At 42.7% G+C, this 13,211-nt stretch overlaps 1 protein-coding gene across 2 annotated transcripts in view; it reads left to right on the top strand.

The window, feature by feature from the left end:
* igsf21a (immunoglobin superfamily, member 21a) overlaps positions 1 to 13,211 on the top strand; it is a 212,215-nt gene that overhangs the window by 183,054 nt on the left and 15,950 nt on the right. Inside the window, exons 6-7 of one of the 2 annotated variants that reach the window (XM_079341977.1) lie at positions 4,277 to 4,772; positions 12,683 to 12,768. In XM_079341977.1, the coding sequence (XP_079198103.1) occupies positions 4,277 to 4,772; positions 12,683 to 12,768 (582 nt within the window). Of the gene's footprint in view, positions 1 to 4,276; positions 4,773 to 12,682; positions 12,784 to 13,211 lie in introns of both variants that reach the window. The other variant, XM_079341976.1, reaches the window with a different exon arrangement.

The raw sequence follows: 13,211 nt of genomic DNA, 5'->3' as shown, positions 1-13,211 counted from the left end.
ATAGACTCATGAAGGTGAAGGAAACTTCATTAATATTCAGGGAAAGCTTTTCATTGGCAGCTCCTTCACAGCCATTCCACCTAGAAAATGTTTTTTTTTAGTTTTTTGTAAAAATCTAAGCTGATACATACACAATCTAAAATCCAGTTTATTTGACTAGTGTGAGTGCTCCAATGGTTCCTTTCCTTCCACTTCCTGGCAGAAGAGGTGTGCTTCGGCACAGTAGAGTTCATGCACCAGCACGTGGACAGCCTGAAATGTGTTCTGACTAAAATGACTCCAAAATGAGCCACAAAGTCAGTCAAATATCGTCCCTTTTTTCCCCGACTGTTTTGTTAACTTAGCTTTCAATTACAATCACCTAAAACCATGCATGTGGTGTATTATGAAGTTATGTACAAGAGGTTACCATGCTCAGGCCTTAAATTATCTTACCTACATGAAGACAAGAGCCCCCCTCCCCAAAAAAAAAAAAGTTTTAATAATAATAAAATAAAACTCCAAATTCCAAATACACATCTTGCCGTCATGCTGCTCTGACAGGATAGTCAGACATCTTGGCTTCCTTTGATTTCTGTGTAAACCTCAGAAACACGTCTATGTGTGGGAAACGCTGCTGTGAGGTCACTCCGCAGGAAGTATTATCAACTTGTTACAGACTCTAGTAAACACACGACAAAAAAAAAAAGCTCTACAATGACTCCAATTCTTAACTTCCAAAACACCCAGGTTAACAAGTAACCTTATTTGGGCAGTCATGCACTCCACGACATCATACATGAACAAGCCAAAGATAAAGACTTCAGGCAAATCGTCTGAGAGTTCATTTATTTCTTCGCCCACAGTATTTTCATTTAACGACACAAACACTTCACTCTGATCCTCAGCTATGGACCCATTTATCTGTGTCTTTGATGAAATTAAATTGATTTATTTTCTTATTCTTCAAGTGAACAGGTGGCAAAAAAGAGCTATTTAACCCTGCTGTTATCATTATAAACGGCTAAACTGTAATGTGCTGGGTGTTACACTTCAATAACGCTTTTATTTCTGACTCATTCGGAGCACAGGATTATGTTAAGTCATGTAGATGTGTAATCAATATTTCTTTAATGCCCGTGAATTAACTCTGCTGTAAATGTTCACAGAAACAAATCAGTTACCCGGGCTTACAGAATTCATTCCCTTATTATAACAGATTAATTGCCAACACAGGTGTTATTGTGTACCCACACCATTTTGTCCAACAAAAGCAACAGAACAGGTGCATGGATCGCTCTAATCCACGCTGCTCTCCCTCCACCTGCTGAGATAATTAATGAGGTGTTTTAATGCCGGGGAAAAAGCTTCTTCTCGTGGTGAGTGGCTGAGGAGCTGTCGGTGTTAGCAGCAGCAGCACTGGGGTTATTTTCTGGATGTTAGGTTAATGTGAACCATTGTGCTATTGGATTTGAAACGCTGGCTCAACGGGGCACATTAGGCAAACTCAGGTAAGGGGTGATGGCTATTGAATGCTCCCTAATGGCAAAAATCAAAAGAGGAAAATGTGTTCATTTCTGGAGCCACGTTTTTAAAATTGGCTGCTGAGATAAAATCAATGCGCTTGTTTAGATGAAAGCATTTTACAGCCTCTGAGATTTGGCTTAGTAAAAATGCATATCTGACATCAAGGTTGACTTGGCTCAACCAGCATTTCTTAAGGCTATGTGGGCAAGGCCTATCTCATTGATGACATCTGCGTGGCTGATCTGCAGAGGAACACCATCTGTGTTGTTAAACTTTCAAATCCGAGGAGTAGGCAGAATCCAAACAGGCTTTCATGCCCATTTCATAGTTAGCAGTTAGGATAGCCTACTCACACAACATTAGCCTATAGCGGAGCCAATGCTCTCAAAGCCCTGAATGAAATGCTGATCAATGGCTGTGCATTGGTTATTGAACTTTCTCCAGCCACAGCCTGATCAGGCGAACCATGCATGATCTATGCTCAGCACCTGTTGCTGTCAATACTTGGCCCCTCTAACGACAGTAATCTAGGCGGTGAATATCTGCAACACTCAACACGACATGTGGGAGCGCCGCTCTGTCTGTCCTACGCACTTTGGAGCTCATTGCGCCCTCTCCTAAATGCCGGTTGCAGTGAGCATGAAGTCAACTTTAAAATCAACCACCATGTTCAAATTGCCGTATATTCCAACCATAGACTGTATAACACATGGTTGCAGTTTATTTTTATTTTTTTGAAGCCCAGCAACGGCAGTCGCCATACTGAAACTGCTTTTACATCAAAACTTTTGGTGAACCTTGTTTGAGACAAAGAGGTGCAACTGAACCGGACTTTAAGCCTCTTGACAAACAGCTAAAACATGCGTCCTTACCAACGTGTATTTTAATATGGACACAGTGTTTCATAGTGAGTAGAGGGTAATTGACCTGGGGTTTTAATGGGTTTGAAAAACTGCTACTATACAGGGCTTGCAATTATATAACTGTGTCATATCTGAGCTGCTGTGTAGATTCTGGTCTGGATATAGCTGTACTAGCTCTGCTGTATTGTCCTTATGATCGGCAGAGAGGCACTTCACACATAAATACTAAGCATTACCTCCTGTCGAACTCCAAGTGCAGAAGAAGGATGAAAATGCTGTGTGCTGTTCATCACTGTTCTACCTCATGTTTATGTGAAGCTCACTCAGCCTTCAGGGGATTATTTATTTGTTGACAACTTTTCATATTTGCTTTGGTCCTAATTACACTGTGGTTGTAATTGTTGGAATAATAATTAGAGGTTTTTTTTGTTTTTTTTTTTTCAAGAACCAGTTGCACTAATGTGAGCTTTTAAAATTAATTTATACACAAGGACAATTTATTATCCAATGCCACTTCCATTTACAGCCTTTTTTCTTAACTAAGAGAAAGTCTTAAAGGAAAGTGACCCGTGTACTAAACAGGTTGCACAGGTAGATGGGGCCAAAAGGCAGTTTGCGGCTGATAGGAGGAGCCGCAGGTTAGACATGAGGACGAGTAGTTGAATATTTACTTTAGTGTCCATCACCCTGTCAACAAGCAGCCTTTGCCTGAGGTCACCTTTGTGTGTGATGATGTGCAGCATCCTGCTCCATTGGCAGGCATGAGTACGTTTTTAACATTGGCTATAAATACTTATAACATGATACAACCCGGCGGCACAACACAGCTTGTTATCTAATGATGTTACATCTGTCTTTGCAAACATAACCTCAACTACAGACAGCTCGCATTCATCAGGGTCCAAAAGAAAGTTTGTGAAATAAAGTTGAAGTGAATAGAAGTCCAGAAAGTCATTTAATTACTGAACTGTCTTCCTCTAAAACTCCTCTCAAAGGGCTTCCAAATTTCATCACCTTGAGTTTTTCTTCTCGTTCCTTCCATCATTGAGCTCCTTCACGACAAATCTGTTCAACTTTCCACGACTTCTGCAACGCTGTCGAAGTGTTGAAAGAATCCTGTTTTCACAGAGAGGGCTGGAGATTGTGAAGCTGTATCGTGGTCCAGGGATTAAAGGTTTAATCTCTTTTCTTATTTGCTGTTGTTCCTCAGGAGCAAGGCCTTTTCCGTCCTTGTTTACCCCCATTAATGCTGTTTACCCGCTTCAAATATCAGCCTTCGAAGGGGGCACCAAATCAAAGGGCACTTTAACCCTGTTTATGTTAAAGCCTCGTATAATACACTGAAATACAAGACTCTCCGAGTGAAAATAGACTTTGGATGGCCAAAGGTGCTGGGAATTAAGATTTACTGTGTTGGAAAAGTGAGAGTGCAACATTATGAAGGAAAATAAGGCTGAATGTATAACAAAGAGAGATAGTACACTTAAAGAATACACTTTCTAGTGTTCTATTTCGGGATTTAAAAGAGGTCAAAGAATAATTATTCAAGACTATGAAGGACATGATAGCACAGATCCTGAAGATCTGGTCACCTCTGGGTTTTAATCTAGATCTTTACCTTTAAGAGGGACCCACCAGAGGATCTCAGACTACACTAGGCTTCATGTGGATTAACCACACACAGGGCTTTAAATCCAGGAGAAAGGGGGGAAAGTGATGTACAGTTGTCTAGATGTGGAAAGGTGATACTGAGATTTCTGCATGGCTGATCAAGGCTGTGCTGTCACTGTGTGTTAAATTAAATGAAATCAAGTCGTAACTATGATGTTGTTCTTTTTTAGAGTTCCTAAAAGTGATAGGAGCAGTGATATATTGGTTTTGTTTTCCTTCTGTTTCCGTGCTCTCAGGTGTACTTCAAGCGTGACGGTGAGCTGATCGAGGTCATCTCCTACACGCAGACCTCTTCCCCCGAGCAGGGAGGGGGTTCAGCCGGGGTGCGAGGAGCCAGGCCACTCATCAGCAGGGACCTGGACGACACCAAACTGCAGCGCTCGCTCTCCCTCCTGGACCCTGAGGGGCGGACGGCTCGTCTCAACACGGAGAGCCCGCAGCGAGAGAGCCCGCAGCGTATCCACACTCAGGGCCAGCAGGCCCACGAACCCAGTCCGGCAACAGAGGTGATCCCAGAGACTGTGGTGAGCCGAGAGTTCCCCCGCTGGGTGCACAGCACAGACCCGCTCTACTACTTTAGCCACACTAACATCCCTCAGAGCGACGGCTCTGTGGTGGTGCAGGCCCGACTCACCTGGACCCTCAACCCTCAGCTGGACAATGACGCCCTGTTCAGCTGTGAAGTCAAGCACCCCGCACTGTCCATGCCCATGCAGACCGAGGTCACTCTGTGTAAGTAGGATGCCGTCTGACTCATTGCTTTCGCATGCTCTCCTCTCCACTCACCTGACTAATCTGTTGTTTCTTCTCATTGGAATAAACACACACACAAAAACAATGTTATTCAAGGTGCTGGCACATTTATATTCATCAGGGAGAGAATATATCTGCAGGATTACATGCTGGATCTCTGAGGGATTGTGTTTTGAAATGCATCAGAACAATGGATTAGGAGTTACACTGTCATATATGCAAATGGGACGGAGCGTGTAAAATTGTCCATGTGCTGTTCATCAACTTCTATAGACGTGCATTTCTATGATGCAGGAGGCAAAAGCTTTCCAGTTTCACTGAATGGTGACAGAAATGGATGCAGGGAATGAAAAGAAAGATTTCAATGTTATTGTGCTTCAATTCAATCGACAGAAAATAAAAATATACCAGGTGACAATGGTTAAAAAAAAAGATAGAAAGACTTGAATAACTGTCGTATGCAAGCTAATGATATAGAAATCCAAAAGATTGCACAGCAGATGTCCGATGGTTTCTGTTTTGTGACTCTGGATTTGATTTGACCCTGAAAAACTGAAACTCCTGACACTCATGAATATACTTTAAATATTTCACGTTTTAATCTCGAATTGTGCGTCTGTGACCATGTTCGGTTCACGTGTTGAACTCAAAAGGCCTCCTTACAATGTGAAACATATCCGGATACATACGATCTATGTCATGTTAGCATCTCTGACAAACAGGGAACTCTGCTTTTCAGTTCAGTCATGTGACATGACCTCGATCTTAAGAACCTGCCAGGTGAGAATTGCGGATGTGCATTTTGTGAATCTGATAATATTATTTCTCTTTGAATTAAAAGCATGCGTTTTTTCAACATCTGTGATCTTTGCGATTAATGGATCAGTTTCTCAAAAACGTACAGTAGGCGACTTCACCGATATCCTAAGTGGACAATATTATCATCTGTGACGAAGCAGATCTCTCTGTAAACAACATGGATATGTTTCAGATCGGTAAACGTGGACCGCACATCATTGACTCGTTGGAGATTCAGGCTCCCTTTTTGTGCATTTTTTTTTTTTTTTTTTTTTTTTAGGATTCGACCGAGTGATCCATCCTGTGATGAAGATGGGTTCCATTACACAGGCTAGTTTTGGCATAGAAGTGTGAAGCACCATTTCCCACCACCTACACACTAACAGAAGAGTATTTTTAAATGCTGGTGTCATGGCGTCACAGAGAGCTTGCAGGGCATATGGCCGGGCTGGATGATGGCTGATTTCTGGGATTCGCTCCAGCAGTGACAGTTGGCGTCCTACGTCACCACCTTTTGATTAGGGCAGCATGCAGCGTGATGGACATAACACACACACACTCTCTCTCTCTCTGTGGTGAGGGTGAGGGGCCACACATGGGAAATGAGCCAGTGACCCTCACATCAGACCTAACTTCTTTACCTTGAGAGAAAAGAAGTGTTGTGACTTCAGGAAGGGTCGTAGAATAAACATGGCCTGAAGAAATACAGCGTGCATCAGGTGTGCTTTGATTCAAAGCCAAGACATCAACAGGTCTGCCCAGCTGCACCACAGACTCGAGCAGTTGAAGGAAAAGTGTCATATTTTCAGGGTGACTGGTTTCATTGAAAACATGAAGCTGGGGAGCCATGCAACCGCATTTGAAAAGCCTGACTGACTGCTGGATGGCTGTGTTGGGGTGAATCCAGTGCTGTGTCATGAGGCTGCCCCTGTCCGTTTTTTATTTTAAGCCAATAGACGGTGAGCCGTTACAAATTCATTCTTTTCATTTTATCGTCCAAAGATTTTTTTTCCAGGGCAGAAAAAGGAAAGTTATTACTCATCTTATTGACACCATGCGACATTATAGGAAATGAAAAAGCTGTAAAGAGCCTCCACAGTGTAAGTTTAACAACATGTGCATGAAGCTAGCTGCCAAGAAAGATGCAGATGAGTTACTTTAAGAATAGAGAGCTGGTCATTTGAACTCTGGTCAGAAAACGGATGGTTTCTTTCGCCTGCTGAGTGGGACATGCAGGAGGAGACGTTCCTGGTCATGGTGACAGTTTTTAGGTAAATATCACGACAGCATTTTTTTTGGACGTTTTTCCTCAGAAAACAAAACACTTGAAAGCAGCTTGACAACCAAGGTGAGCAGTTGAGACAGCAAACCACCTCTTGATTTGAAGGTTGTCTCAACCTGTTGTGTTCTTAGCTCACCAATAGTGCTTTCACGCTTACCTGAAAAAGTCCTGATATTCCCAAGAAAAGTTGTATGTGAACACATTTTTCACTCTGACCTGTCCTGACCTTCGACTGCTGCACGGTGCATAGAGTGTATACACCTGACCGCTACCATCTCTGTGCATGTATTTAAACAGCTGCATGACATTTTCTGTTCGCCAGTATGTTGTTCTCCTCTCTTTTTCTTGCTGTTCACTCAGTTGGACGACACGTTACATCGATACTAAAGCAAATATTCTCCTCTTATAGCGGACTCTGTTGCTTCGTATGCTACTTGTTGTTTTGTTTTTACGTCTTGTCTTACCTCAGTAGAAGCCCCCCCCCCCCCCCCCCTCTTCTCGTCTGACAGGTAGAATCTCCAGCAGGTCAGGAGAATCTCCTGAGCAAACCTCCTGGAATTATCTAGATATTTTCAGGAGTGTATGTGAAATGGCTCAAGACTTTATTTTCCTCGAGGTCAAAGTGAAGAGACTCCATCATTTCTTTTGACACATGCAGCCCACTGGCAATGTCATGAATGGTTTCGGGGTGCAGCACATGTATGAAAGGGGTTATTCAATAATCAAAGACAGAAGGAATAACAGAAGCAGGCAGATAGGATTGACTTGTAAATGTGGAACTGAGCTGGAGGTAAACACAGATACAAACATCGTAGGTGCACATTTTAGATTTGCATGCCCAGGAAAAGCAACAAAAACGCGCACAGACATTTACATAGAAATAAGCACACGCATGAATCCGTACACAAACAATCCTTCAAGTCGACACAGTGACACAGACGCACACTCGCAGATCACAGACAGCTTCCTGAAACTGAGCAGCTGCTCTTTGATAATCACGATCTGGCAAATGAATGAGAAGCGAGGCAACCTGGCTCTCTTCTCACAGATGTACACCGTATAAAATGAAGAATTTCCCCCGCTCGACGAGGACTGTTAAATAATGAACTCATAATAAGCTCATCTGAATGCCAAGCAACAAACTTTTTGAATTATTAAGCCGCACTATGTTCCTGAATACAGCCGAGGAAAAATAGACCAGGTGTGGTGCTTTTTTAAGACTCCGAAGGCACGGCGCCAGCGTCAGGTGCATTTGCATGGCGAGCACGGAGCCATTCATGAATATTCATTAAGTGTAATGTAACATTGGTCGATTGTCAGACTGTCGCTCCGTCTCATGTGGCAATATTAAATCTCTGAAAGATTTATTACTTATGGGCACTGCAAAGCCTTCCTTTTCATTTCCTGACCAAACACACCTGAGAAAGAAAATTAAGCGTGTGTGTGTGTGTGTGTGTGTGTGTGTGTGTGTGTGTGTGTACAGTAAAACAGATCCTGAGTGCAATTATCCAATTTGAGCCGTGTTATATAAACGACCAGGGGAATGAAGGGGATGGATATCATTATGTGAGCTGTTTTGACACAGTCGCATTCAATTAGACGTATCAAATAAGCTTGAACTGCTTGAAGAAATCCATGTGCCGTTTAATCTATATTACGAGCCAAATAAAATTCCTCCTGCATTAACTTCTGCCCTGAACGACAGCTCCTTTCACTTTTATATACTATTTCATTCCAAAAAAAGGATCAAGCCCGGAGCAGGTCAGCGAACGTGTCGAATTTCAAGTGGGCTCTAATTACAACCAACAAACGCACACTTTCTGTTTTTTCCTTCAGGTGCTGGGAAAAAAAAAAAAAAAAACCACAGCGTCGGGTGATGCACCTTCCATATCTTTAAAAAGAACAAAGATGAATTAATGGCTTCAAACACGGCAGAGGGGAAAGGCTTGTCAAAACATTAGCGCCTGTGACATTTAGCAGGAGCTTCACAGGGCCCGCTCCCCTCTGGGTGTGTCATCTGTTTAATCATCGACATGTGAAAGAGGCTGAAGAGCCACGGCATCGCTTCGCTTTGTGTCATCGCAGCTCTAAATGACGCCGTGGACAGTTTTTACTTTTGTTAAACTGCATCATCTAAAGGTGGGAAAATGCCCTCTGAGAGAATGTGAAACTGAGCCCCAACAACTTCATCTGGTCTAAAACAAAAAATCACTAAATAAAGTATCAAATATGAAGTGAGACTTAAACTCACTTCAGAAGTATTGTTTGTCTTCATTTCGAATGTGCTGCTGAGTGTCAGTGTCTCGGGGGAAACCTAAAGAACGACGCCAGCATGCGCTGTTTTACACAGTTTGAATCCCCTCCTCTCGTCTGTCTCCCCATGAAATCTGATTGAACAGGTACATCTGGAAAGAGTAAGAGTGTCCCTTCCCCACTAATTGAGACCCTGTAGATTCACCCTATTTACCCAGATATACATGGGGATCCTGGCAGGAGATCTTCAAAGGCGAGAAAGGAAAGTTTACTCAAAATCGAAAAGGCTGCTGTTTATGAGCCATGAATCTGAGCGTTTACTGTCAAACAAAAATTAGACAAGCTACAGATTTATAACTGAGGAGTTCTTATGAAACACGCTGTATTTAATCCTTGGGGGCAGTAAGGTCTGAGGACGTCAAAGTACTTAGGCTAAAAGAGTGTTCAGGGTGTGCTTTATGGATTACAACAAGCATTATTTAGGCAGACAGGCAGGACAGCCAAATGCTTGGGGCCCCTAAACCTTTTTTTTTTCGTCGATGGAGTCTTGTAATGAAGAGGGATGAAACTGCCGTTAGTGGTTTTTAAGCGATTTGACTCCTTACATTTAAAAAAAAAGACATCACAGAACTCTGTTTGTTGTTGTTTTTTTTGTTGTTGCTTGTTTCCATTTGTTACTCATACTGTGAAATCTTACAGCACTCATTTCCTCTTGAAATCATGTCAATAAGAGCCTGAGTTCAAAAATGAGCCGAATTTCATCCGAGCTGCATCTGACATCTGAAGTGAACTGAAGAAAAGGCTGCTGTGTGACTCCTTCACGGGAGCTTTTAAATCCCGACTTTGTCTTCTTTATTAAACCCATTCAAGATAATGATGACAGTTTTCTGTACATGGACTCAGAGTGACCACAGCTGCTCAGCAGAATTATAAGAAGGACACTTTTAATTAGATGGAAGGTGGTGATGTGAGATAAGACGCTGTCAGTGTCACACAATGCAGAACGCAGCTTCAGTCTCCTCATTCGGCGCCTCCGTCTGCCTCCCGCCGTTTCTAGCATCTCGCGGAGATAATGTCTCTGTTTATCGTGGCAGGCTTGTGTGGCTCGTCTCCAGGAGGACAGTGCCAACATATTGCCTTTGAAGTATTAATTGGATGTGCTGGAAACCATCTTTGTATTTAGATTACAAATATATATGAAAAAGTGTGTGTGTGTCTGTCTTAGCTCACACATGTCGAAACTTAAAGCAAACTTGTACTCGGCCTCAGAATTACTTCATTAAACGAATTTGAATTTACAAATAATCCCACTTCCACAGTGTCCCTCTCCTTGATGTATGCTGATAAAATTCAGAGGCTTTTAAAGAAAAACAAAGCGGGAGGCTTAAGTTGGAAGAAGAGCAGCAGAATGTCTTTCCACTGATATAACAATGGTCAGTGTGTGTCTGAATTCTCAATTGACTTCTCTAATTCAGGTTGACTTTTTCAATAACGCGACTGAGTTAACTCAATCTGGAGACAGACAGCTCCATGAATTACCCTGTCACTCACGTGGAGTTTTTTTTCCCGCATTCGCTGCTAAACTGGCAATCCGCTCGGCTGCAACACAATTAAGTGGCATCAAATGAAAATCAGCGAGTACATTTGCAAAAGAAGACATGAGGGAGCCCAGTCGGTTTCAAGGGGATACAAGGAGAGTGTGGCGGATTAAAAAGCAAGAGGAAAGGGGGGGGAGTGTGTGTCCAGGTGTGTCTGGGATGGAGTGAGAGGAGGACGAGCGGACAGCCACGGTACAAAGGGACATTCACCCGGAATAATCTAAATACAAGTCAATAGATATGTTATTAAAGCCGTGAGGTTTACACACATCCACCAAAGCTTTTTAAAAGGACGTCTTTGGATATGAGTTCATGTAAGGCAATCGTGTTAAAGAACTCCAGTGCGATCTTGGTCTCAAGGTCTCGCCTTCGTTGGCGCTCCGTCAGACATTTTCTTTGTGACCTTCTTCTACACGACCAGCAGGTGTTTCTGTGTGTCTGCAGGGCTCACTTTTTGCTTTAACAGCAAAAAATGAGAAAGAACCCCGGCTACGAGCATGTTTACATTAATCAGAATAAAAGAAGAAAATACAATAGAATCAAATGATACCAGCTGCGAACACATCAGTCATTTAAGAACATGTTGGGATTCTTCTTTGAAATGTTTTTGAGAGCAACTTTTTAATTTTTTAAGAAGATATTGGTGAATGAGGCCCTTTGGTGACGACACACATGCACACACGTATTACCACATTGCAAATCTGTACATTTTTGTTTCTTTAAGTCCAGTTTAAAGTTTTCTTCTCAGACTTCCTTTTGTCAGTCTGGACAGCCATGCATTTATTTTCGGGTCGAATAAATCAGTGTGCAGATTAAAAGCTAGTTCAAAGGTGCTGAAATCTTCACCATACTTTCCAGCCTTTGCAAGATCTTCTGTTCTCCCGCCTCCTCTCCACAGCCCATGTGTACTCTCTTTAACCATTTAACGCTAACTCAAGTGCTTCTGTTTCATAAATTCATCCCTCGATACAAAAAAAAAAAAAAAAGCAATACAAAGGCAATCCCACATGCTCCATCCTATTTCCATACATGACAGTGTAACTCCTAATTCATTAGTGTGATGCGGGCTTGCAGTCAATGGAAGCCTCAGATGAGGCTGTGCTTCATTAGCCACAGTGGACAGTTTGTTGCCAGATTAATAGCACAATACTGAGGTCATTTGTCTGTTTATTTATTTATCCTTTAGTTTAACTCATCAATGAACACGGGCACCCAGCGTGATTTATATTGAGAGTTCAAAGCAAATTAATCGAAGAACTCCTGGGGTGGACTTGTAGAGACGTTATTGATAGGATGCCCTTATAGCCTGGATCTCGTTGCATGTTCGGCTCAGCCCATTTGTCTAACATATGGAAGTGCACAGCGTGTGAAGCTGTTATTCTTTAAGGGAATTGTTAATCATCTCAAATCGTGCAGAACCTGCTTAGAAAGGCCTAATGTGGCACGCTGTGCAGTTTAGCCGTAATGAAAAGACCTTCCTTTTTTATAACATTATGCAAATCAGTCATTTTATCTCAACGCTACATACACAGGAAACCTCAGTGGCATGTCACACTCAAAGAATATTAGAAGTGTCTCCTGTCTGCACCCCATTGTTTTAGAGGGTCCATATGAAAGCCATCCTGGTGCGTCCGTCCACACCAAGACGAGGGAATTAGCTTTCTGAGTGTCCCTTATCTCACTGCCTCCACACTCCACCCCGTGCACTCCCATTCTCCTCGAGTAATGAGTATCTACCCAATTTAGTTGCTTTTCTCTCCAAGGGGGAATAAATCCGGCATAGTCCTTTAGATGAAAGAGCCCGCAGGTCCCTCGCCTCTCGCCCCATGACCTTAATTGACAGGAAATTGTATTTGTCTCTCCCCCTCAGTGACAAAACAGGTTTCCAACAGGCTTCGTCTTCATGCTTAGTGCGATGACCTTTGTCTCTTTGTCCTTCTTTTTTCTTCTCCCTATAGCTGCTCCAAAGGGTCCGAAACTCTTAATGACCCCCACAAGGGCAAAGGTGGGGGACACAGTGCGCATCACTGTGCAAGGATTCCAGGTAGGATCGTCTGGGGTAAGTGCATGGGGTGCTAACGAAATGAATGACCATCTATTAACGTAGAATGGTGCATTTGTTTGAATAAGCTGGTTAAGTTTTCTTTTCTTTTTTACACCCCCCCCCCCCCCCCCCCCCACCCATCAGAGCAACCACTCTGATGGGCAGAGACATCAGAGACGTCTGTTCAAGTATGAATGCCAAACACTAGTGTGTGGAACCGTGAGCCACATTTTAAATTGTTCAATGAATTTAAAAGACTCTCAAATACAATTATATCACTAAAATCACCATCAAATACAAGAAATCAATTAGTCCACGTCATGACTGTCTATCTGATGTCTGTTTTCTTTATGAGCCCCTCTTGTTCTCATTCCAAAGCTGTCAAATATGAAAGTCGCTTTGTCCCAGATCTCTGCGTCTCATACAAACTCACAAGCTGCCTG

This window comes from Symphodus melops (genome assembly GCF_947650265.1).
Source record: "Symphodus melops genome assembly, chromosome: 4".
Taxonomy (NCBI): Eukaryota; Metazoa; Chordata; class Actinopteri; order Labriformes; family Labridae; genus Symphodus; species Symphodus melops.
The sequence above is the reverse complement of the archived record's forward strand: the minus strand, read 5'-3'. Positions and strand labels throughout refer to the sequence as shown.